At 35.8% G+C, this 25,551-nt stretch overlaps 5 protein-coding genes across 14 annotated transcripts; 4 read left to right on the plus strand and 1 right to left on the minus strand.

Annotated features, from left to right (window-relative positions):
• The first annotated feature begins 1,852 nt into the window (after window positions 1-1,852).
• LOC108214283 (probable disease resistance protein RF9) lies at window positions 1,853-6,667 on the plus strand. 10 transcript variants are annotated; one of them, XM_064089746.1, is made up of 4 exons: window positions 1,853-2,154; window positions 2,333-2,422; window positions 3,238-4,248; window positions 4,701-6,667. In XM_064089746.1, the coding sequence occupies exons 3-4, from the start codon at window positions 3,270-3,272 to the stop codon at window positions 6,572-6,574; spliced, it is 2,853 nt and encodes a 950-aa protein (XP_063945816.1). In that variant the 5' UTR covers window positions 1,853-2,154; window positions 2,333-2,422; window positions 3,238-3,269; the 3' UTR covers window positions 6,575-6,667. The 10 variants fall into 10 exon arrangements, with proteins under 10 accessions (XP_063945816.1, XP_017241705.1, XP_017241700.1 ...); XM_017386216.2 differs by having other exon boundaries at window positions 2,336-2,422; XM_017386211.2 differs by having other exon boundaries at window positions 1,854-2,154; window positions 2,555-4,248.
• Window positions 6,668-7,016: 349 nt separating this feature from the next.
• On the plus strand, window positions 7,017-8,564 carry LOC108212827 (putative disease resistance protein At1g59780). Its single transcript, XM_017384540.1, has one exon. The coding sequence runs from the start codon at window positions 7,017-7,019 to the stop codon at window positions 8,562-8,564; it is 1,548 nt and encodes a 515-aa protein (XP_017240029.1).
• A 3,366-nt stretch (window positions 8,565-11,930) lies between these two features.
• Window positions 11,931-15,299, plus strand: LOC108210960 (probable disease resistance RPP8-like protein 2). The gene is made up of 2 exons (XM_064089747.1): window positions 11,931-12,996; window positions 13,356-15,299. Exons 1-2 carry the CDS (start codon window positions 12,792-12,794, stop codon window positions 14,099-14,101), a joined length of 951 nt encoding a protein of 316 aa, XP_063945817.1. The 5' UTR covers window positions 11,931-12,791; the 3' UTR covers window positions 14,102-15,299.
• LOC135146800 (probable disease resistance protein RF9) lies at window positions 14,146-15,201 on the plus strand. The gene has a single exon (XM_064090167.1). The coding sequence runs from the start codon at window positions 14,146-14,148 to the stop codon at window positions 15,199-15,201; it is 1,056 nt and encodes a 351-aa protein (XP_063946237.1).
• A 2,700-nt stretch (window positions 15,300-17,999) lies between the features above and the next one.
• On the minus strand, window positions 18,000-19,109 carry LOC108213863 (F-box/kelch-repeat protein At3g06240-like). The gene has a single exon (XM_017385651.2). The coding sequence runs from the start codon at window positions 19,107-19,109 to the stop codon at window positions 18,000-18,002; it is 1,110 nt and encodes a 369-aa protein (XP_017241140.2).
• Window positions 19,110-25,551: the final 6,442 nt, after the last annotated feature.

Consider the following 25,551-nt stretch of genomic DNA (forward strand, 5'->3'; position numbering starts at 1 on the left):
AATGAACCTAAAAACCTAATAACTTTGTAGTCATTAGAGAGAGAATCAAAACCAAAGGCCATTCGATGAACTTGATACATATAATACCATTACACGAACCAACAACCTCAAAACGGTGTGCTATATTTCGGATATAATATATAGCAGAGTCTTTAGAGACAAATTGAAGCTGTTGATAATCATCAACTTCCCCAGAAATCGATAGTAGTGAAGCATTCTTATTAGCCCTAAATTGGGTGTAATCCATGTGAGCCTTAATGAAATTCGGTTCGGATATAATGGAGAGCCATGACTTGCAAACAGACCTAAAGCGGAGCAATGTCCTCACGGGAAGCCAACAAAGTATTTCAATACCATCTTTTCCGGCAAAACGTACTTCAATCTTGCCATTGGGTGTCAAGCTAAATTTTATATATACTACACAATAGCTGGGTTTTATAAAGCAAACACAATGAGGGATATCTTGCAGTTGAATGTTAAAGCTGAAGATATGTACGTATGACTAGATAACAATTTTAAAACAAAAGAGTTTAAAACCTACTCCCTCCATCCCGTTGGATTCTTTATGATTTCGTATTTTCACTTTCACTCATTTCTTTACATTACAAACACTCTTAAAATAATTAATGGGTCCCACCATTAGTCTGTTGTTCCTGCCTTTTCACACTGCTTATACTCTATTATATCACTTTTATATATCAAAAATCAATGAGGCCAACCATTTTTTCATTTTTCCTACCTTTTCACACTACCTTTACTCTATTATACCTCTTTTATATACTAAAAATCAATGAGTTCTACCACTTCATCCACTTTTCTACTACTTTATACGTATTTTTTAATCTTCGTGTCCAAACCCAATCTAATAAATTGGGTGGGACATAGGGAGTATGTATCACAGACTCATAGTACCAGGCTTATGTGTTATGTCTATTCTCTTGAGCTACCCAGGCCACTAGGATGAGCAAAATTGAACGATAAACTAAAACCGTACAAAACTGTACCAAACAAAACCACACCAATTGGAAACCGAACCAGATAAAAACCGAACAAATAATATGATTTTTATTTGGTTTTAAATTTATTAAAACCGAATACAAACTGAACCGAATCATGATAATAATTATTATAAAAATGATATTTTATATAAAATAATATAGTTATATAAATGAGAAAAAGGTATATCAGATTAATTTGATATAAGTAGTGTGTATATATGAGGTTAAACGGCAAGGTGCATTTGTTTTTAAATGTACCTAGATTGTCGTTTCATGAGAAACCTATTATTCCACCTTCAATTCCTTATTTCTTTAAGAAATCAAGGAGACAAAACTATATACATATGTCGTATAATTGTGTAATCAGGAGGTTTTATATGTCATATTACACACAATTAGGACATGTCCACAAAAAATAGTAACAACAACGTGCAGCGATCAGTTTTATGGTTTCACCTCATATAAGCAGTATCAGGTTAACCTGATATTCCTTTTACTCTATATAAATATATAAAGTAATATAATTATATAAATAATATTATATGAATAATGTCTGCAACACAGAAATAGCTTCATGTGTGATTAGTCTGTTCCTTTATTAGTATGCTCTCCTTTCCTGTTCAATTCATCTATTCATTTATTTACTAGTATCATTGATTCAAGTGTTTCATCTAAGATATGACTTCTGTACAAGAACACGCTAAATTTCTTTGGAATTGGGAACTTAACACCTACTTGCAAGGATATAGTTGTAACCTTTTAGTAAGTCTACCCCCAAATTAGATAGTAAATATATTAAAAAGCATTTTATAAAATTGATTTTAAAACCGAAACCGAATTTCAAAAACCGAAACCGAACCATTTACATGGTTTGATCTTTGGTTTCTAGTTTAGAAACCAAATTAATATGGTTACCGCTTACCGTACACCGCCCCAAGCCACCCTACGCTCATGTCTACTGCCCACCTCCAGCTTGCTTCTTTTTATTAACTCAAAGTTACCCAACTATCAAAAACAATTCTTGATAACAATAAGTACATTAGATAATCGGCTACTAGTTAATTGGGTATGGGCTTATGATGAGCAGCGCCTGCGTGTTCTGTTCTTCCTTCTCCGGGCTCCGACAAATCCATGGATTTTGCTTCTTCTGCAGAGTGTATGTTTATATTGTGTATCTATATATATTTGTTGTTTTAATTGAAATTATCAGGTCATAACTAGGTTAATTGTTATGTTTTATTATGTGTTCAATCAGTAAATTGGTCTTTATTTGTATATATAATCTGTGTAGTTGTGTTGATTGCCCAATTTTAATATTCTATTGCTTTGTTTAGCAGCAAAAAGTTGAAAAATTATTCACTGGACAGTAGCAGTCTAACAGGAAGTTGAAAGAAAAGTGGGAATTCTGTGATTACAACATTTAGGTATGTTAATATCGTTTTACCTGTATATTTTTCCCCTGCTGTAACTTTGTAGGCCTTTATCTATTATCTGGATATTAGAATTGATAGTTAATATTTGATACTTAAAATGCCAACCTTATATTTGTTAAGCAGTTAATCAATCATGCATCGATTTGATAAAAAAACTCCGAACATCTCCCCCGTCATCTCCAACACCTCCCCAGCCAGTAATAGATGAGCCTCCAATTGGCAGTGTTCCTGAATCTTCCCCACCAGATTTAAACCCAGAAATTGTTGTTGATGAACTTGAAGCCGGGCCAGGGTTGCGAAAGAATGTAAATATTGTTGCTCCAGATGAGAGAGAGAGATAGAATTCGAAGGGCATTCTTGCTAAAAGGACCATTTTGTATTTAAGAAAAACTTCTGGTTGTCAATATTTCTGCTCCTGTATACTTTAGTAAGAACATGTTAATATATTAAGAAAATACTTTGGTGAAATATTTTGGTGCCCCCTCTAAAATTAGATCCTAGATCCGCCCCTGAGCTTGCCCATGTCTATATTAAATTCAATTACCACTAAGTTATAGTATAGGATAAGAATTCCAAATGGCTGAAACAGTAGTGTTAATTATTGAGCCCTTAAGATATTCTCTCTTTTTTTGCCACCAGCCCTTATAATATTACTTGAATTGAATATTTCTATTATTTTAGGAAAAAAAACCTTATCAACTTAGTGCCAGGATACTCATAAACAAATATGCCATGTTTGTTTCAGATCTATATTATAGTAAACTACCATAAATTTGTCACCAGTTCTCTGAATTTTAGAGACATAGGTGGTTCTGACCAAGAAGACAAAGAATTCCAAATGGCTGAAGCAGTAATGTCAATTGTTGTGGCAAGGCTTACTGATTTATTGATTGAAGAACCCGTGGCTCTTCATGGACTCAAGGATGAAATTCAACAAGTGGTGAGGAAGCTTGAGTTGATGAAGACATTCTTACGGGATGCTGATTCGAGGACAAGTGAGTATCAAGTCCGGACTTTGGTTGGTGACATACGAGCACTTGCTTATGATGCTGAACATGTTGTAGAAAGCTTTATTGTTAAAGCTTCATCAACTGCAAGAAACAGAAGAAAACAAGCAAACAAGATCAAAGATATAGAAAGCAAGATGTCTCTCCTCTCTGATCGCATTCGTGATAATAATATTAAATCAACATCAGAATCATCAAATTCATCATCTCAAGCACCTGGAAAGCTAAAGCGATTTCACTCTTTCACAACCGTTGAGCCAGAGATATTTGTTGGATTTCATGGAGCCGTTAATCAACTGGTGGGATATTTGGTCAATGAAAGTGATGATCGTTACCCGCTTATCTCTATCTGTGGAATGGGCGGTCTAGGTAAGACAACTCTCGCTCAAAAAATATACAATCATCCAACCATTAAAGCATCCTTTTCTGGTTTAGCCTGGGTTTCCATTTCGCAGAAGTGGCAAAAGAAACTCGTGTTGCAGCGAATACTGATATGTCTCATCCATGAAAAGAAAGAGGAAATTCTTACTTGGGACGATGACAAGTTAGTGGAGAATCTGCTAGAAATCCAGCAGAGGAAAAAATGCTTGATAGTGCTTGATGACATATGGACTACCGATGCTTGGGATTCCATAGAATCGGCCTTCACAACTAAAACATCTGGCAGCAAATTAATTCTTACCAGCCGTAATGTGAAGGTTGCTGTGCATGTAAATCGAGAAGGATTCATATACCAACCAGAATGCCTAAATGAAGAACAAAGTTGGGAGCTACTTAAGTTGAAAGCAGTTCCCAGAGGATATCATCTAGGTAGATACTATACTTGCATCTATTATGTTTCATTCACTATAGTACATATAGGTACGCATTCACTCCAAAGAATAAAGTTCAAGAATATTATTGAAAATGTCCAAATCCATGATACTAGATCCTTTTTCAACTCAGATGATATATGTAAAGTTAATAGTGTAGACTTGGAAATCCAGATTTAGTCGAGCATAACTTGTTTCATGATTCTAAACTTGCAATTGCAAAAGATGTTCGAAAACCTATTTAACAGTAAGTAATTTATTACAAAGATAAGAGAGCGAAATATCTTGGACAGTCAACCTTAATTACATTAGAGGTTTATCTACATAAAAGGCATGGCGAGAAATTATTTTAGCCGATTATAAAATTAAAAAGAAATAAATTTTAGTCTATATGCATTTGTCTGACATAATATGTTTTTGTTTGTGATTCTTTGCTTTTGTGTGTTGCAGATTCCATAGATATTTTTATTGAGATGGAAAAATTGGGAAGAGAAATGGTTAAAAAATGTGCCGGTCTTCCACTAGCTATAGTCATTTTAGGCGGAATTCTTGTAACAAAACCTTCACTGATGGAGTGGGAGAAGGTTTATGCTGATAGTTTATGGTCCCTGCAGAAGGGAAAAGGATTGGGAGAAGATCAGCAAAGAGAATTATTTCATGTTCTAGTCTGGAGTTACAATGATTTACCCCCACAATTAAAGCCATGTTTTCTGTACTTAGGTAAATTTGGTGAAGATGAACAGATAAAAGCAGAGACTCTATATCAGTTGTGGATTGCAGAAGGGATGGTACTGTCGACTGATAAAAGGGAAGGAGAGACAATGATGCAAGTAGCTGAATCGTATATGGGGGAACTGGTCCATAGGAGTATGGTTCAAGTGACATATGAAGATATGGAGAACTCACATACAAAGATAAAATCTTCCTCTCTTCATGACCTTATGAGAGACCTATCTCTGTCCCAAGCAAAAGCAGAAGATTTTTTTGAAGTTCTTGATCTTCGAAAAGGAAACGATTTTCATCTCAATCCTTCAGCAGATTTCAGGTCGGTTGACACTCGACAGCTTGTAGTTTATTATGATGAGGAACATATATGCAAACAAAGTAAATCCTACTTTGTCAAGAAATGCAAGAAACAACAATATCGATCAATGTTACTATTCGGTGATGGTGTATACACAGATTTGCCGAAAGTAGTGGGGTCACGTGTTGCCAATTTCAGGTTCCTAAGAGTTTTTTCCATAAAAAATGCAGCAGTGGATGGTATACTTTATCCTAGAAGTTTTGTTAGAGCATTAGGAAGCCTTGTATACTTGAGATATCTTAGTGTGAGGAACGTTGACTTGTTATTGGTTCCATCTATAGAGAATATGGTGCTACTCCAAACTCTCAGATTAGATCCATTCAATCGTATATCTATTCCATCATGGCTTTCAAGAAATATTCTGGGCAAGCTAGGACATTTGCGGCATTTGTATTTACCTCCTCATGATTGTACAACTCCAAAGAAAGAAAAATTAAGGCTTGGTGGATTGGATAAGTTAGAGACATTGGAGAACTTCAGTAATCTGTGGTGTGAGCCTAAGGATCTTCCAAAACTAATCAATCTTCAAAAACTAACATTAGAAGTAGCCGGTGTTGATGATGATGTGAAAGAGAGCATAAAAAATCTGTCTGCACTAGTCGTGTCATCATCTTCAAATCTCACGTACTTGGGACTTTCTCTTTTTTTAGATGATCAAGCAGGAGAGAACGCTAGAGAGTTGTTTTGGGATTATAAATCCATCCTTCAGAAATTAAGGATAAGTGGTCGGTTGGCAGAATTGGCTCAATTAGTTGAGAACCAACCGCGGAATAATCATGTTGAAGAATCTTCAATTTGTATCACTTCCTTGAAGTTACAGTACTCGCTCCTGGTAGATGACCCGATGCCAGTACTGGAGAATATTCCAACGCTGCGTAATCTCGATTTATCCTACGACTCATTTCTGGGGAAGGAGATGGTGTGCTCGTCCGTGGGTTTCCCGAAACTCACCAGTCTTGTACTGCGCAGGCTCCCCAACTTGGTGAAATGGAATATCGAGGAAGGAAGCATGTCCGTTCTCACCAAGTTAGAGATTGATCGTTGTTGGATGTTAGAGGAGCTTCCAGAAGGTCTGATATTTCTCACTTCCCTTCAGCATTTATCGTTTTTCTGGATGGCTACAGATTTCATAAACAAAGTCCGCACGGTAAATGGCAAACAAGGACAGGACTTTTATAGAGTTGCTCACGTTCCTGACTTTTCTATTTTCAATGGGACTGACTGGCAATATGTAGAATAAGGAGCTGGTCACTTCTAGAATCCCACAACCGGTCAATTTCCTATTTTTCGTTATCCATAAATGAATATTCTTCTTTAATGTGTTTTTTTTTTTTATCAAGGTTTGCAACAAATATGATATATTCTGGTTGCATAATTTAATATCTATTCTGTTTGTATAAACGAATGTTCGAAATATTAGGTATGTGTCATTGTTGGTTGATACAAGTTTTATAGATTTTGTCTGAAACAGGATAAAACTTTTGATGTTTACACAACCAATGATGATAAAGTACATTTTTAAGGAGTATAAGAGGAAGAAATGAGTAAAGGTTTTGCCTTATGCTGCTTGGGTGAGGAATAGGTCGTTGGGTTTTGAAACCAATACCAGTTATTTAGGTAAATATGGTGAAGATGAACAGATAGAAATAGAGACTCTATATCAGTTATGGATTGCAGAAGGGATGGTACTGTCGACTGATAAAAGGGAAGGAGAGACAATGATGCAAGTAGCTGAATCGTATATGGGGGAACTGGTCCATAGGAGTATGGTTCAAGTGACATTTCAAGATATGGAAAACTCGCGTACAAAGATAAGATCTTCCTCACTTCATGACCTTATGAGAGACCTATCTCTCTCCCAAGCAAAAGCAGAAGATTTTTCTGAAGTTATTGATCTTCGAGAAGGAAATAATTTTCATCTTAATCCTTCGGCAGATTTCAGGTCGGATGACACTCGACAACTTGTCGTTTATTATGATGAGGAACATATAAGCAAACAAATTAAATCCTACTTTGTCAAGAAATGCAAGCAACAACAATATCGATCAATGTTACTATTCGGTGATGGTGCATACACAGATTTGCCGAAAGTAGTGGGGTCACATGTTGCCAATTTCAGGTTCCTAAGAGTTTTTTCCGTGGAAAATGCTGAAGTAGATGGTAAACTTTATCCTAGAAGTTTTGTGAGAGCACTAGGAAGCCTTGTGTACTTGAGATATCTTAGTGTAAGGAATGTTTCCTTGTCAATGATTCCATCTATACAGAACATGGTGCTACTTCAAACTCTCAAATTAGATCTATTCAGACCTATATCTATTCCATCATGGCTTTCAAGAAACATTCTGGGCAAGCTGAGACATTTGCGGCATTTGTATTTACCTCTTAGTGCTGATTGGACACCTCCAAAGACACAAAAATTAAGGTTTGATGGTTTGGGCAAGTTAGAGACATTGGAGAACTTCTGTAATTTGTGGTGTGAGGTTGACGATCTTCCGAAACTAATCAATCTTCAGAAACTAACATTAGAAATATACAGTGTTCGTGATGATGGGAAAGAGACCATGGAAAATCTGTCCTTGCCATCATCTTCAAATCTCGGGTACTTGGGACTTTCTCTTAATTTTTACGATCAACCAGGAGAGACTGTGAGAGAGTTGTTTTGGGATTATAAATCCATCCTTCAGAAATTAAGCATATGTGGTCGACTTGCAGAATTGGCTCAATTATTTGAGAACCAACCGCGAAATATTATCAATAATCATGTTGAAGAATCTTCAATTCGTATCACTTCCTTGAAGCTATGGTTATCGCTCCTGGTAGATGACCCAATGCCGGTACTCGAGAAGATTCCTATGCTGCGTAATCTCAATTTATCTGTAGACTCATATGTGGGGAAGGCGATGGTGTGCTCGTCCATGGGTTTCCCGAAACTCACCACTCTTGAACTGCGCAAGCTCCCCAACTTGGTGAAATGGAATATAGAGGAAGGCAGCATGTCTGTTCTCACCAACTTAACGATTACTAGTTGCTTGATGTTAGAGGAGCTTCCAGAAGGTCTGACATTTCTCACTTCCCTTCAGCATTTATCGTTACGCTATATGCCTACAGATTTCATATACAAACTCCGAACGGAAGATGGCAAAAAAGGACAGGACTTTTACAAAGTTGCTCACGTTCCTCTCTTTTCTATTTTCAATGGGACTCCCTGGCAATATGTAGAATTAGAATAAGGAGCTGATAGAATCCCAGAACCTGTTAATTTCCTATTTTTCGTTACTCATAATTGAGTTTTCTTCTTCAATGTGGTTTTTTAAAACATAAATACAATATTTGACCGTAATATTGTAAATTTGAAACCCGGGCTACCAAAGATGTAAAAATAGATAAAATTGTGCTTGAGAGACCAAATGAACCAATTTATTTTTTAAATTCCGCTTATATGATTTGTTCTTCGACTAGCTTAGAGCGACTTATCGTAGGACTATCAATGTACTGAAAAGGATTATAGTTATCCCTTATCTGTAATTCAAGGGATGCATATATAGATAAATTACTGTACCTCAAACTCTACTCTGTTTTTATGGTAGTTGACATTTATTTGGGTGAAAAATGCAGATAATTTAAACAATTTATTTGTAATCCTTCTATATGAACTACACAAACGAAATGTATTTTCCTGAGATGTTTAAGCTTGTCACGCATCCCTGAACTTATTATACTCGGATCTCACACAAGTTTAAGATGATAATAACAGAACTACAGAGCAACCAACTCCAACTTTGAGAGCAACTCCAATGCAATGCTATACTTGGTTCTATTGCTATATTATAGCATCAAAAGTAAAAAAACTCAACTCCAAAGGGGTGCTATATTTGGATGCATCCATGCATAGATGCATCCTTGGTTCTATATTTGAAACCAAGGATGGATCCATCCATGTTGCCACATCATCAAGAGCTAGAAATTGGAAACTAGTTAATGAGTTAATGAGTTAGGTAAAAGTTAATGAGTTTGTTCTATATACAAGTTAGGTAAAAATTAATGAGTTGGTTAAATTTGAAACTAGTTATAGAACTTGGCATTGGAGTGCAAGTTTTATTTTAGCACCAAAAAACACTTTTTGGTGCTATATTATAGCAATAGCAATAGATATATAGCATCTAGCATTGGACTTGCTCTGACAATTTAGAATTCAGAGTATAGTTGAAACGAAAACTTAAAGTACAACCAGCAACTAAACTACCTTGCATATGAGGATTGCAGGTACAAAACTCCCGAAACGAAACTCCTGAATTCATCCCGAACGTTACTCGCTATGTGTCTAACAAGATAAGCCCATCAATCAATAAGTTTCAAAGCATCCAACTATTGCGAGGATAGAAAATTACCGAACCTATTAATTCTAAGCGGTTCAGAACCTTTGATTGAAGCACTGGTCTCTGTGAATTTTAAAAAAAAAATCAGCCCCACCACTGGAACCGGAATATGTTTGTACTCTTTCTTCATGTAGTCATACAAGAAGAGTTCATCAGGACACAAAATCTCTTTCACTCGAGAAAAAAGTCCACCACCCAAATTAGAATATACCCAGATTATTTCACCTAGAGCAATATTTAACTTCTTACTCCAAGAAATGTTTCCATCAATATGATTTATCGTCCATAGACATATTTCTGATCTTTCCCCAATGGATTCGAAGATGACCCCTGCAGAATCTTCAAAATACAAAATCTAGGAACTTCCTTGTACTGCTTGGTTGTTGGGTACATCACCAGTAATAATGTTTTCGGGTAGAAGCTGGACATCCAGGTAAAAGAGCGAGTATTTTTTTCAGGATTATGTGAAAAGTACGAAGTATAAGAGCAAGCATCTCCTTGTACATATTTATTAGCTATAATATGATATACAGATAATCATCTAAAATTATAACTAAGCATCTCGAAGGGTAGTATATGCATATTTATTAGTTATAATATGATATATGGATAATCATCTAAAATTATAGCTAAGAGGTCCTAGATTCACTCCAATGGTGTTATCTATAATTATATTATCTAAAATTATAAATAATAGCTTTAGAGGTTTTACAAATGTAGCTACTCCAATTTTAGTTATCTATATTTTTTTGCTAAGAGGTAATGGTTGGAGTGCTTAACTTTTTACATAATATCTAAATAGTGTCACTAGATGCCAAATAGATGCCATGTAGATAATTTAGCTTATGGTTTTAGTCCCTTGGAGATGCTCAGGTCTTAGATTCACTCCAATGGTGTTATGTATAATTATATTATCTAAAATTATACATAATAGATTTAGAGGTTTTACAAATGTAGCTACCCCAATTTTAGTTATCTAAACTTTTTTGCTAAGAGATAATGGTTGGAGTGCTTAACTTTTTACATAATATCTAAATAGTGCCACTAGATGCCAACTAGATGTCATGTAGATAATTTAGCTAATGGTTTTAGAGCATCTCCAGCAGCTTCCATATATGGTGTCCTAAGCTATTAATACAAGGAATATAACATAAAACACAACTACAGCAGAGTCCTAGCCATCCCTTAAAAAGTTAGGATGACCACTTCATTCCTCATTTTTAAGGACTGTGGAACCATTCCTCATACTATTTTGAAGAATAAAATATTCACTTTTCTCTTTTCCCCCCTCTTTCCCTCCTTTCTCTCTCCTACTTACAAGTTGAATATAATATTATAATAATAATAGGGAATAGAAATAGGGAATGTTGTTGGAGTTCCCACTCAATAAAATGTAGTAATCCCTTAAAAAATGAATATTTTATTATATATTTAGGGAACATGTTAGGACTCTGCTGGAGATGCTGTTAGTCCCTTGAAGATGCTCTAAGAAGTCAGACTTGAAATTATCAGTAAAATCAAACCAAACATGCTCGCTATATATCCCGCTTAGAGGGGTCTGTTGACAAAATAATACTAATTCAACTTCAAGTCCGAGGAGGGTAAAACTTTAAGTGGAACTAGCTTTCTAACCCTGCAAAAGCACGGTTGTTTTAAATTATTTTATCAATATTTTTTTATATCTCTTTGTTCATCTTTTTTAAATTGAGATTATTTATATTATAAAAGTAATTTCAGTTTTATATTTATTTGTATTTTAAGTCATATTATGTTGATGTCTGTACACACTATTATGTTATTTGTTAAAATATAAATATAAAAATATATATAATTAAATTATCACTCACAAAAAATTATTGAAAATTTGATAAAATGAGATTTTTGACATATCAAAGATTTTGTCATATAGTTATTTATTATATACATAACTATATATACATAATTTTATCAAATCATAATAATTAAATAATTTTAAAAATCGGCCGATTAATCGATAATCGAATGGGTTTTTAAGCTGATTTGACAAAATTCGGTTAAATCAAAGATTAATTGGTCAAAATTTGAAAAATCAATCGAAAATCAGGCAGAATGTTAAAATTTACAAAAATTATGGAAAATTTTTAAAATTTTAAAAATAATTATATATATTAATAAATTAATTTTAAATAATGATCATGTTAATCATAATGAGATGATAAGGTAAGAATAAACCTGCCAAGGTGCTCAAAAACTTATATGTGGTCTATATTGAGTCAACTACGAGTTTGGTTCTGACCAAGAAGGCAAAGAATTCCAAATGGCTGAAGCAGTAGTGTCAATTGTTGTGGCAAGGCTTACTGATTTATTGATTCAAGAACCGGTGGCTCTTCATGGACTACTCAAGGATAAAATTCAACAAGTGATAACCAAGCTCCAGTTGATGAAGACATTTTTACGGGATGCTGATTCAAGGATAACTGAGCACAAAGTCCGGACTTTGGTTGCTGACATACGAGCACTTGCTTATGATGCTGAACATGTTGTAGAAAGCTTTATTGTTAAACCTTCATCCTCTGCAAGAAACAGAAGGAAACAAGCAATCAAGATCAAAGATATACAAAGCAAGATGTCTCTGCTCTCTGATCGCATTGGTGATAATAATATTAAATCAACATCAGAAATTCAGAATCATCAATTTCATTGTCTGAAGCACCTGGACAGCTAAAGCGATTTTACTCTTTCACAACCATGGAGCCAGAGATATTTGTTGGATTTCATGGAGCCGTTGATCGACTGGTGGGACATTTGGTGAATGAAAGTGATGATTGTTACCCGCTTATCTCTATTTGTGGAATGTGAGGTCTAGGTAAGACAACTGTGGCTCAAAAAATATACAATCATCCAACCATTAAAGCAACCTTTGCTGGTTTAGCCTGGGTTTCCATTTCGCAGAAGTGGCAAAAGAAACTTGTGTTGCAGCGAATACTGATATGTCTCATCCATGAAAAGAAAGAGGAAATTCTTACTTGGGACGATGAAAAGTTAGTGGAGAATCTGCTACAAATCCAGCAGAGGAAAAAATGCTTGATAGTCCTCGATGACATGTGGACTACTGATGCTTGGGATTCTATGAAATCGGCTTTCACAGCTGAAACATCTGTGAGCAAATTAATGCTTACCAGCCGTAATGTGAAGGTGGCTGTGCATGTAAATCGAGAAGGATTCATATACCAACCAGAATGCCTAGATGCAGAACAGAGTTGGGAGCTACTTAAGTTGAAAGCATTTCCCAGAGGATATCATCTAGGTAGAAACTTTACTTGCATTTATTATGTTTCATTCACTATACTACTATAGTACATATAGGTACACATCCACTACAAAGAATGAAGTTCAAGAATATACTAGATCTGTTTCAATATTTCAGATGATATATGTAAAGTTAATAGTGTAGACTTGGAATTTCCAGATTTAGTCTAGTATAACTTGTTTCATGATTTCAAACTTGCAATTACAAAAGCTGTTTGAAAACCTATCGACAAGTAATTTTTTACTAAGAAAAGAGGGTGAAATATCTTCGACAGTCAACCCTTAATTACAGTCTATATGCATTTGTCTGTACATTATATGTATGCGTTTGTCATTCTTTGTTTTTGTGTGTTACAGATTCCAAAGATATTTTTACAGAGATGGAAAAAATGGGAAGAGAAATGGTTAAAAAATGTGCCGGTCTTCCACTAGCTATAGTCATTTTAGGCGGAATTCTTGTAACAAAACCTTCACTAATGGAGTGGGAGAAGGTATATGCTGATAGTTTATGGTCCCTGGAGAAGGGAAAAGGATTGGGAGAAGATCAGCAAAGAGAATTATTTCATGTTCTAGTCTGGAGTTACAATGATTTACCCCCACAATTAAAGCCATGTTTTCTGTATTTGGGTAAATTTGGTGAAGATGAACGGATAGAAGCAGAGACTCTATATCAGTTATGGATTGCAGAAGGGATGGTACTGTCGACTGATAAAAGGGAAGGAGAGACAATGATGCAAGTAGCTGAATCGTATATGGGGGAACTGGTCCATAGGAGTATGGTTCAAGTGACATTTGAAGATATGGAAAACTCGCATACAAAGATAAAATATACCTTTCTTCATGACCTTATGAGAGACCTATCTCTGTCCCAAGCAAAAACAGAAGATTTTTTTGAAGTTCTTGATCTTCGAAAAGGAAATGATGTTCATCTCAATCCTTCAGCAGATTTCAGGTCGGTTGACACTCGACAACTTGTAGTTTTTTATGATGAGGAACATATGAGGAAACAAATTGGATCCTACTTTGTCAAGAAATGCAAGCAACAGAATATCGATCAATGTTACTGTTCAGTGATGGTTTCCACACAGATTTGCCGAAAGTAGTGGGGTCACATGTTGCCAATTTCAGGTTTCTAAGAGTGTTTTCCATGGAATATGGTCAAGTAGATGGTATACTTTATCCCAGAAGTTTTGTGAGAGCATTAGGAAGCCTTGTCTACTTGAGATATCTTAGTGTAAGTTGCGTTTCCTTGTCATTTATTCCATCTATACAGAACATGGTGCTACTCCAAACTCTCAAATTAGATGTTTTCAATACTGTATCTATTCCATCATGGCTTTCAAGAAATATTCTGGGCAAGCTGGGACATTTGCGGTATTTGTATTTACCTCCTATTTATGATAGGAGTAGACCTCCAAAGAAACAAAAACTAAGGTTTGATGGATTGGGCAGGTTAGAGACATTGGAGAACTTCAGTACTGTGTGGTGTGAGGCTAAGGATCTTCCGAAACTAATCAATCTTCAGAGACTGACATTAGAAGTAGACGATGACTATGGTGATGTGAAAGAGACCTTGAAAAATCTGTCATCATCTTCAAATCTCAGGTACTTGGGACTTTCTCTTAAATTATATAAACAACCAGTAGAGAATGTGAGAGGGGTTTTTTGGGATTATAGTTCCATCCTTCAGAAATTAAGCATAAGTGGCCGGCTTGAAAAGTTGGCTCAATTATTTGAGAACCAACCGCGGAATCTTATCAATAATCATGTTGCAGAATCTTCAATTCGTATCACTTCCTTGACGTTACAGTTTTCCCTCCTGGAAGATGACCCAATGCCAGTACTGGAGAAGATTCCTAGTCTGCGTAAACTTGATTTATCTGTAAACTCATTTGTGGGGAAGGAGATGTTCTGCTCGTCCATGGGTTTCCCGAAACTCACCAGTCTTGAACTGTGGCAGCTCCCCAACTTGGTGAAATGGAATATAGAGGAAGGCAGCATGTCCGTTCTCACCAAGTTAGAGATTATTAGTTGTCCGATGTTAGAGGAGCTTCCAGAAGGCCTCATATTTCTCACTTCCCTTCACAGCTTATGGTTAGGCGGTATGCATACAGATTTCATACACAAAATCCGCACAGTAAATGGCAACCAAGGAGAGGACTTTTACAGAGTTGCTCACGTTCCTGTATTATCTATTTCCTAAGAGTAGAATAAGGAGCTGATCACAATCATCGCTTCTAGATTCCCAGAACCTGTTAATTTCCTGTTTCTCATTACTCATAAATGTGTTTTCTTCTTCAAGGTGTTTTTTTTTATCAAGATTGAGGCAAAGCTGGTGTATTGTCGTCAGTTTAATTAAATCTCGAAAATACTAAGCGGTAACTGAACCTAATCTATTTTCATATTTAATTTGATGGCCATATTAGATGTTGCCAAACATTATTTTAAGAGTTAATTGCAAAATGCACCCCTAAACTTCGGTACAAACGCACTTCAATCAACATACTTTAATTAATTGCACTGTGCATCTCCCTGGTAATTAGCGCGCTGCAAAGTACACCTTTTCCGTCCAAGTCCGTTAAGTGTCAGGGATTAAGTGTGTTTAACGTTACTTGTCAGGGATTAAGTCAGGGGCATAATAGGAAATTCAAGTTTAAACATTCTTCTCCCCCAAAATCGCCGGAGAATAGTCCTGCTGGTGGTATATGTATGTTTTGCCTTCAAGAAAAACTGGGAAAACTAGCAGTTTCTTCTTCTTTCCCTCTTTCAAACACTACTGTCAACTTTAATTCTTCTTCCTCCTCTTCTCCTTCTCCTCCGTTTACCTCTAGTAAAAAGTCAAGAATCCCATTTCTCTCCGGCAAGAAAAAAAATGACCCCCTTCCTCTTTAGCCCCCTACAACTCCAAAAATATCAGTTTTAACCGCAGTAAATCGTCGGTCATGCCTCGGGCTTTTGGCCCTAATTTTACAGAAACTAGCGAAACGGATGGTTTAAGGACACCCCAGAAGTCAAGATTTTGGAAAATCGTTCAATTCTCTCAGCGGCAAAAACACAAACAGTTGGTGTGCTCGAAGAAAAATAATTTCAGAGCAATAATAGAGAATGAAAGTCCACTCAACTGCAAGATTATGAGATCTAGATCTGTTGGGTGTGGGAGCCTGAGCTTCTTCGGCGATTTATTAGATTTAGATTAAAAGCTCTTAATCTCTTTTAATTAAATGAGGGTTTAATGTTTTTTAATTTTAATTGCCGCACTTGCCATTTAATTGTTAACGGTTCGTTATTTTTGGACGGAAAAGGTGTACTTTGAAGCGCGCTAATTATTACCAGGGGGATGCACAATGCAATTAATAAAAGTATGCTGACTAAAGTGCGTTTGGGCCGAAGTTTAGGGGTGTATTTTGCAATTAACTCTTGTTTTAATTTATCGAAAAGGTGGCTAGTGACCAATGTTTTGAGAAAGAAGAGTAGTCTTTTTCCATGGGAAAAATGGTCTTTAGACATCTTTTTGAAACATAGAAAATTATTGTATTTTGATTAATTCGAGAGAGAGATTAAAGGTTTTGATTTTCCGAGAACTCAAAGAAGTTGTAATTTTGACAAAAGAGAGTAAAATTATAAGTCACTATGAAAAGCATGAAAATAAATGTTATATTCCGTATTATAAACAAGAGGTAATTTCGAAATGTAGAGCCACTGATGAGTAAAGAGCTTTTAAAGCCTTGGATCACGTTTAAAAGGAGTGTCTCGAATATTAGGTACGTGTTATCGATGGTTGATATAAGTTTTAAAAATTGGTACATTTATGTTGATGTTGAAGCGAGGAATTATGGTTCGAGTATTGAATGTTGGTTTACATATAAGTTTTATAAGAAATAGGATAAACCTTTTGATAATAACGCGATTGATGCTGATAAAGCATTTTTTTAAGGAGTATAAGACGAAGAACATAAAGTAAAGTTTTTGTGTTATGCTGCCTGGGTGCGGAATGAGACGGTGATTTTTGAGATCTAATCGGAAGGCAGTGACAAAACTGAGGAGAAAGGTAGAGGGTTCGGGAAACTCAAGAAGCCCAATCAACGTTGAATTTTGTGACCGATTTGGATCCAAATTAGGAGATTTGATTTTTAAAATTTGATTTTTAGGCGCAAATTGATGAGGAGGGTGCTGAGTTTTGTTTGATTCTAAAGTTGATTGAAACTAGAGCGAATATGTTTGATCGGTGGAAGAGATGTTGTCCGGACTTGAGAAGTTCGAAGTACCGCAAGACACACTTGCACTTGTGTTTGTTAAAGCACAGTTTTAAACACTTTATTTGTAGCTTAAAATAGCTTTACATATACTTGGGTGAGAAATGCAGATGATCTAAACACTTTATTTCTAGTTCTTCTATGTGAACTACACACACAGAATGTATTTTCATGAGATGTTTGAGATTGCTACGCATCCCTGAACTTATTATACTCGAATCTCACACAAGTTTTAGATGATAATAGTACAATCACAAACCAGCTAGCTAGCTCCAACGGAATTCAGATTCAGAGCATAAAACGAAACCTTTTTCTTTATTGTCAGATAGTTTAAATAAAACCTTAAAGTAAAACCAGCAATTAATTAAACTGCCTTGCATATGAGAAGTGCAGGTACAGAACACCTGTGTGTCTAACAAGATACGCCCATCAATAAGTTTTAAAGCATCCAACTATTTCGAACCCCGAACTTATTATATTCGGATCTAACTCAAGTTTGAGGTGATAATAATACAATTACAGAGCAGCCAACCCCAACATCAACAATATTCAGCAATCAGCAGGGCAATCAGAATTTAGGAAATAGTTCAAACGAAACCTTAAAGTAAACCAGCAACTAAATTACCTTGAATATGAGAATTGCAGGTAAAAAACACCAGAAACGAAACTCCTGAACTTATCTGCAACGTTAATTCGCTATGTGTCTAACAAGATACGCCCATCACTCAATAAGTTTCAAAGCATCCAACTATTGTGAGGATAGAAAATTACCGAACCTGGTAATTATAAGCGGTTCAGAACCTTTGATTGAAGCACCGGTCTCTGTGTATTTAAAAAATGTTTTCAGCCCCGCAACTGGAATCGGAATATGTTTGTACTCTTTCTTCCGGTAGTCATACAAGAAGAGTTCCTCAGGACACTCAAACTCGAAGAGTTCATCATCAGGACACACAAACTCTTTCACTCCAGAAAACAGTCCACCACCCAAATAAGAATATACCCAGATTATTTCACCTAGTTCAATATTTAACTTCTTAGTCCAAGAAATTTTGCCATCAATATGATCTAATGTCCATAGACATATTTCTGATCTTTCCCCAATGGATTCAAAGATGACCCCTGCAGAACCTTCAAAATCCAAAATCTTTGAGTAATATGACACGGAACAAGGTAGTGGGACCACCGTACACACCTCATTGTGCAAATCAAACGAAACTATATCTCTGTGACCACCTGCATACAACGCTCCATTTATCACGGGACCAAGTTCAAAAGTTAAGTCACAGATGCTAATGATGTCATGACAATGAATCTCTTTCCAGGAATCACTATTTGTTGAATATATCTGCAAAATTGGTGCATCACTAGTAAAAATGTTTTCGTGTAGAAAGCGGACAACCTTGTAGTCATCGTAGATGCTATCAAAAGCAAATGCTAGAGTACCGTGATCATCGTCTTCCAAAGCCCTGGCATAACGGGGGAATCTAGGAAGTTCCTTGCACTGCTTGGTTTTTGGGTTCCAGAGGTAACAGTATGTATCCCATGCCAGACATATAATGCCATTAGAGGAACCAATAACTGTGAACAGGCGCGGCTTAAGTAGATAACATTTATAGCTGGGACAGACTAGTCGAGTAATGTCTTTCAAAATCGTTGGTTCACCAATCATCAACACTGAAGCTTCCTCGTCCGCTCTAATACGTCTGTAGTACGAGTGTGTTTTCATGAATTCGGGGTCTGAGATAATAGATCGCCACGACTTGCAGACCGAGCTACACCTAATCAGTGATTTAGCAGGAAGCCAATAAAATATTTCAGTAACCATCTCATCAGGCAAAACAAACTTTGAGCATGCCATTATGTTCCAAAAAGGTCGAGCTCACGGAAAATTATACCTGTAGAAACAAAAACAGAGCAAAATTTCGAGGCCGGTTGAAATGAGAAAATCAATTTGAACTTCAATGCCAGACAACAGTGTAACAAATCATATACTACATCATAACAAAGCAAAAATTCAGAAATATAATAAAGGGAAAATTAATTCTAAAGTCCCTGAACTATAGGCACTTTTTTTTCTAGGTCCCTGAACTATAAATGTCAATTCATAAGTAATTCAACTCTTGATTTTTTCCTACCTGGGTCCTTCCGTTAGATCTGGTTTGACGCCGTTAGTTCTTCTTAAGTTCATGAGAATCAATGAAAACTTTGAAGGTGATTCCGGTATCCAAATTTGAAGCTTGAGTGATCAAATTGCTCGTTTTCCAATCCTCTATCCATCTATACCATCAAAATTTAGTTTGGTAATTTTCGAATTTTGAGTTGAATATTAGTTTTCATTTTAATAGCTTTTATTCGAATTATAATGATGTAGATTGATAGATCGTGTGATTATGAGCATGTTCATATAATTTCGTGATTTTTAATGTTCAAATTAGCCTCGTCGGAAAATTGAGCTCGCCGGATTTGAGCTTTTCCGACCAAGTTCGCCAGAAAAACTAACGGCGTCAAACCAGATCTAACGGAAGGACCCAGGTAAGAAAAAATCAAGAGTTGAATTACTTATGAATTGACAAAAAGTGCTTGTAGTTCAGGGACCTAGGAAAAAAAGTGCTTGTAGTTCAAAGACTTTAGAATTAATTTCCCCTATAATAAATCCCTAATTCAAGCCCTAAATCTTATTAAAACATCAACACACGTATACATATACAACTTCAGGATCATATACACCCACATGTATACACAAACCATAGTTACAAATAACCGGGATTATCGATTTATACCAAAAGTAACCGAGGCTAAATTCAGATTTAGTTAGCTTTTTTCACGTCAAATCAATTAGATCTTAAAATATTATTTTTACCAATTTTTAACTAAAAGTCAAAATTCGGAAAAACCATCTATTAAAGTTTGGAACTGAGTGGTTCACCGGTCCCGGGCGCCACTTTACACAAACATTTTTATAAAAATAATGAAACATAGAACTTCGACATATTACAAATGAGAAGCTCAACAAATTATTTCGAATTTTGAGATAAGAGCGTCAAGATGTGAAATGAAATGTAAACACACACATAAATTTGCAAAAATTAGGGTTTCACAAAATGAAAGTTAATTACCTTAAAATCTAGAGTGTAGACGATGCTTTGAAGTCTCCAGTTAATTCAGCTGTATTGCCAGGGTCGGTGCTTTTTATCGGGCGGCGTACTAATCGAGAATTGATGAGGTCTCCAATTAATTCAACTGTATTGCCAGGGTCGGTGTTTTTTATCGGGCGGCGTACCAATTGAGAATTGAGTATCGGTTAAGCATTTGTGATTTGAGTATCAAAACATGGATAATTTCTTCCTATATACTCATGTCGTACACACGTGACATGACGAGAATAATATAGCTTTTTTTAAGTTACTTTGTTGAGTTACGCATTTGTCAAAGGAGTATCGTATGTAAGATGAAAGTTGAATACCATAGTAATTAGGTGAAGCGAATGCCAAATTTATTGGGCTTATTGAAATTTTAATATTATATGCAATATTGTATAATATATTTTTTATTGACATTTAAAGACTCGTTAAGAGTTTCCTCTTTTCATGTGATTAAAGTGTTGATGGATTCTTTGGGTAAAATATGAAGATATCTTAGTTGTTGTCGTGAATTCAAGGTGTTAATGGATTTCTCATGTACCAAATGAATATATCTTTATCGAATTTGTTCTCCAGGATTCGTTTGTATTTTCAAGGGTTGATTTTTGTTGATCTCACACCTTTGCGCTGCGTCATGAGGGCAGCTAAACTGGTAGTACAGCAGTGGGAAAATGCTCGGAGCTCTGAAGTTTTGAATTCTGCTGTAAATTTTACTGCAAAGGATGATGCAGCAACTTGGTCATGTCCTCCTGATGATGGCACTATAAAGATTAACATGGACGGGGCTCTCACTACAAGAAAAGCGGGCATTTCCGAACGCCAAAATCGGTCGGAAATAATCAAAATCGGTCGGTTTTGAGGTCATTTCCGACCACCGACTGACTGACCACGTCGGTCCCTTTAAACCGAGTCGGAAATGACGTATCGGTCCGAAATGAGTTATATAACCGACCGATCTGTCGGTCGGAAATGTGTTTCCATGTCCATATACACCTGGATTGTATCTGATAAATCTGGCCCACCGTTGACGTGTCATACACGTGAATTGTCTCAAAACCGACCAATGACGGTCGGAAATGTGTTAAAATTGAACCCGCGACACCCTGAGTACCAAGTACAATGCTCAACCATCAAACCAGCCACAACATTAAGTTAAAATTGAAGGGACTTATATATACCTACCTTTATTTTACAAAATAAGATAAATAAAAAATAAATTTTCATTATAATATTCTTTCAACTAATGTTCAAAATGAATGATTTTAAGGACCAATATAAGTTAAGTAATTATATTCATATCTGTACGGTTGGATCATTTAAATTAATTATTTAATTTTTTTTTTAAAAATAACCCTACGTTCATATTTAAGTATAACCTAATATTTTCACTATAATATCTCAACAAATAAAATCCTATTGACTTGATTTTTGGTATATAACTACGATGAGTACTTAATTTACGATCTGTACGGTTGGATCGCCTAAAAAACAAATTTATTTATTTGTAAAAAAATAACCATACGTCTATATTTAAGAATAACATAATATTTTCGTTATAATATCTCAACAAATAAAATCCTATTGACTTGATTTTTGGTATATAACTACGATGAGTACTTAATTTACGATCCGTATGGTTGGATCGCCTAAAAAATAATTTTATTTTTTTATATAAAAATAACCCTACGTCTATATTTAAGAATAACATAATATTTTTGTTATATTGTCTTAACAAATAAAATCCTATTGGCTTGATTTTTGGTATATAATTACGATGAGTACTTAATTTACGATCCGTACGGTTGGATCGCCTAAAAAACAAATTGATATTTCGGAAGTGTACAACCTAAGATAACTTCATATGAAATTCAAACCCTGAACTCCAACATTCACGGCAATGCATGATTCGTAAAGCGTCTTTATAATTTATTTTATATTTTTCATCTTTTGCTATTATGATTAGTACCCTAAATTAGACCATATCACAAAGATTCTACATTTTTCTGTTGTTTGAATAATTAATTTGAAATTAGTTAGTTAGTATTTATAATTTGTTATGAAAATAAAAATATTTTAAAAATCAAATATTAAGTGATGAATAATTTTTTATTAAATTATTAACTGATTAAAAGCTAGTTTCAAAATTTTTCAATTTTTTTAAATAGTTTTCTTAGCCGAATAAAATTTTATTATTTTTCTCACAAGTCATAACCGACTGCCAAGGTTTTACATCGGTCGGAAATGACGGTTTTATTGGTCGATTTTCTGCACTTGAGTGAATGGTCGGAAATGGTTTAAATTTGGTCGGTTTTCTGTGTTAAAATTATGAGTTTGGTCGGAAATGTGTTGCATGTGGTCGGTTTTCTGTGTTAAAATTATGAGTTTGGTCGGAAATATATTGAATGTGGTCTGTTTTCTGGATGTGCAATGTTTTTAGTTTTTTTTAATAGTTTACTTAGTCGAATAGAATTTATTGTTTTTCTAAGAAGTCAAAACCGACCGCCAGGGTTTCAATTCGGTCGGAAACGAAGCAAGTCATTTCCGACCGCCGTCGGTCGGAAATAAAGCTGGCTCCACCACGTCTCCACTCAGCCAATCACAAGGCGACAACAAGTAAGAAGCTGACTAATTATTTTAAACCAGTCGGTTTTAGCGACGTGGCGTCCATGTCAGCTGAAGGACGTTGGTGAGCGGGACCCACGACCCTTATAACTGACCGATTTTGCGCGGTCGGTAATGGCGGTCGTAAATGACCCGAGTTTTTACGACCGATCTCGTTTGGTCGGTAAGTCGGTCGGAAATGCTCGCTTTTTTCCGACCACTTTGGTCGGTTGGAAATTTTGGTCGGAAATGCCTGCTTTTCTGGTAGTGTCTATTTTATTATTACAGCAGAGTTAATAGTTTCTCTTGCTTAAGTCTAACCCCAAGGGTATGACAAAAAAAAAAAAGTCTAACCCCAAGGGATTCAAAATCCAAAATCTTTGAGTATCTTGCCGTGGAACAAGGGATGGGGACTACCGTACACACCTCATTGTGAAAATCAAACGAAACTATATCCCCCTGACAATCCGTGTAAAACACTCCAGGAATCAGTATTTGTTGAATATAGCTGCAGAAGTACTGGTACAGCACCAGTAATAGTGCTCTCGCATAAAAGTCGAAGAACTTTGTAGTCACCGGAGATATTATCAAAAGCAAATGCTTGATTACCTTGATGTTTGCTATTGTAAGCCTTCGTGTAACGGGAAATCCTGGAAGTTCTTTGCACTGGTTGGTTAATGGGTTCCAGAGATAACAAAGTATATCACATACCAGACATATAAGGCCAATACAGGTACCAATAACTGTGAGCTGACTTGTACAGGAACCAAAAACTTTGAAAGGGTTTGGCATATAAAGATAACATTTGTAGCCTGGACAGAGTAATCGAGAAGAGCTATCCAAATGCGAGGTAGCAATCATCATTAGTGAAGCTTCCTCATCTGTCATAATCTGTCTAGTACGATTGAGTTCCTTGGTATAACAGTGTTCCTTGCTCTCTATACGGAGGTAGACGGTTGAAATTAAGGGTGTCTAGGTACGCCTAATTATTAGAATAAATAAAGATGATGATATATTGCTTCTACGTTTTTCAAGTATTGTATATCAGAAGATCTTCTGTATATCATCGCTATGGGCCAGTTCAACAATATAATAAATGATGTCCTAAATCAAAATTTTTGGTTGTGGCTCCTTGTTAAACCCTCTTATCCAAGTCTGACTTTTTCATGCCAAGTCATATATATGAGCTAATCAGTAATTGAACTTTGCACTCACATGCCAAGATGCCAACTTAGCGCAAAATGCTCATAGACTAATATGCCATGTTTGTTTCAGATCTATATGAAAGTCAACTACCATAAGTTTGTCACCAGTTCTCTGAATTTTAGCGACATAAGTGGTTCTGACAAAGAAGGCAAAGAATTTCAAATGGCTGAAGCGATAGTGTAAATTGTTGTGGCAAGACTTACTGATTTATTGATTTAAGAACCCGTGGCTCTTCATGGACTCAAGGATGAGATTCAAGAAGTGGTGACCAAGCTCAAGTTGATGAGCACATTCTTACGAGATGCTGATTCGAGGATAAGTGAGTATCAAGTCCGGACTTTGGTTGCTGACATACGAGCACTTGCTTATGATACTGAACATGTCGTAGAAAGCTTTATTGTTAAAGCTTCATCCTCTGCAAGAAACAGAAGGAAACAAGCAATCAAGATCAAAGATATAGAAAGCAAGATGTCTCTGCTCTCTGATCGTATTCGTGATAATAATATTAAATCAACATCAGAATCATCAAATTCATCGTCTGAAGCACCTGGAAAGCTAAAGCGATTTCACTCTTTCAAAACCATTGAGCCAGAGATATTTGTTGGATTTCATGGAGTCGTTGATCGAATGGTGGGACATTTGGTGAATGAGAGGTATCACTATTTGCTGAATATATCTGCAAAATTGGTACATCACCAGTAAAAATGTTTTGGGGTATAAACCGGACAACCTTGTAGTCATCGGAGATGCTATCAAAAGCAAATGCTAGAGTACCGTGATCATCGTCTTCCAAAGCCCTGGCATAGCGGGGGAATCTAGGAAGTTCCTTGCACTGCTTGGTTTTTGGGTTCCAGAGGTAACAGTATGTATCCCATGCCAGACATATAATGCCATTAGAGGAACCAATAACTGTGAACAGGCGCGGCTTAAGTAAATAACATTTATAGCTGGGACACACTAGTCGAGTAATGTCTATCAAAACCGATGGTTCACCAATCATCAACACTGAAGCTTCCTCGTCCGCTCTAATACGTCTGTAGTATGAGTGTTTTTTCATGAATTCGGGGTCTGAGATAATAGATCGCCACGACTTGCAGACCGAGCTACACCTCATCAGTGATTTAGCAGGAAGCCAATAAAATATTTCAGTAACCATCTCATCAGGCAAAACAAACTTTGAGCATGCCATTATGTTCCAAAACGGTCGAGCTCACAGATCAGAAAATTACACCTGTGGAAACAAAACCAGAGCAAAATTTCGAGGCCAGTTGAAACGAGAAAATCAATTTGAACTTCAATGCCACACAACAGTGTAACGAATCATATACCCCATCATAACAAAGCAAAAATTCA

This window comes from Daucus carota, chromosome 3, assembly GCF_001625215.2.
Source record: "Daucus carota subsp. sativus chromosome 3, DH1 v3.0, whole genome shotgun sequence".
In the NCBI taxonomy this organism is placed as follows: Eukaryota; Viridiplantae; Streptophyta; class Magnoliopsida; order Apiales; family Apiaceae; genus Daucus; species Daucus carota.

Excerpts from the sequence above, each read along its gene's own strand:
- LOC108214283 (XM_017386211.2), top strand. The coding sequence starts at position 3,159 with ATGCCATGTTTGTTTCAGATCTATATTATAGTAAACTACCATAAATTT. Across the intron at positions 4,249-4,700 it reads TCCCAGAGGATATCATCTAG|ATTCCATAGATATTTTTATT; the intron begins GTAGATACTATA and ends TGTGTGTTGCAG.
- LOC108212827 (XM_017384540.1), top strand. The coding sequence starts at position 7,017 with ATGGTACTGTCGACTGATAAAAGGGAAGGAGAGACAATGATGCAAGTA.
- LOC108210960 (XM_064089747.1), top strand. The coding sequence starts at position 12,792 with ATGTGGACTACTGATGCTTGGGATTCTATGAAATCGGCTTTCACAGCT. Across the intron at positions 12,997-13,355 it reads TCCCAGAGGATATCATCTAG|ATTCCAAAGATATTTTTACA; the intron begins GTAGAAACTTTA and ends TGTGTGTTACAG.
- LOC135146800 (XM_064090167.1), top strand. The coding sequence starts at position 14,146 with ATGGAATATGGTCAAGTAGATGGTATACTTTATCCCAGAAGTTTTGTG.
- LOC108213863 (XM_017385651.2), bottom strand. The coding sequence starts at position 19,109 with ATGGCATGCTCAAAGTTTGTTTTGCCTGATGAGATGGTTACTGAAATA.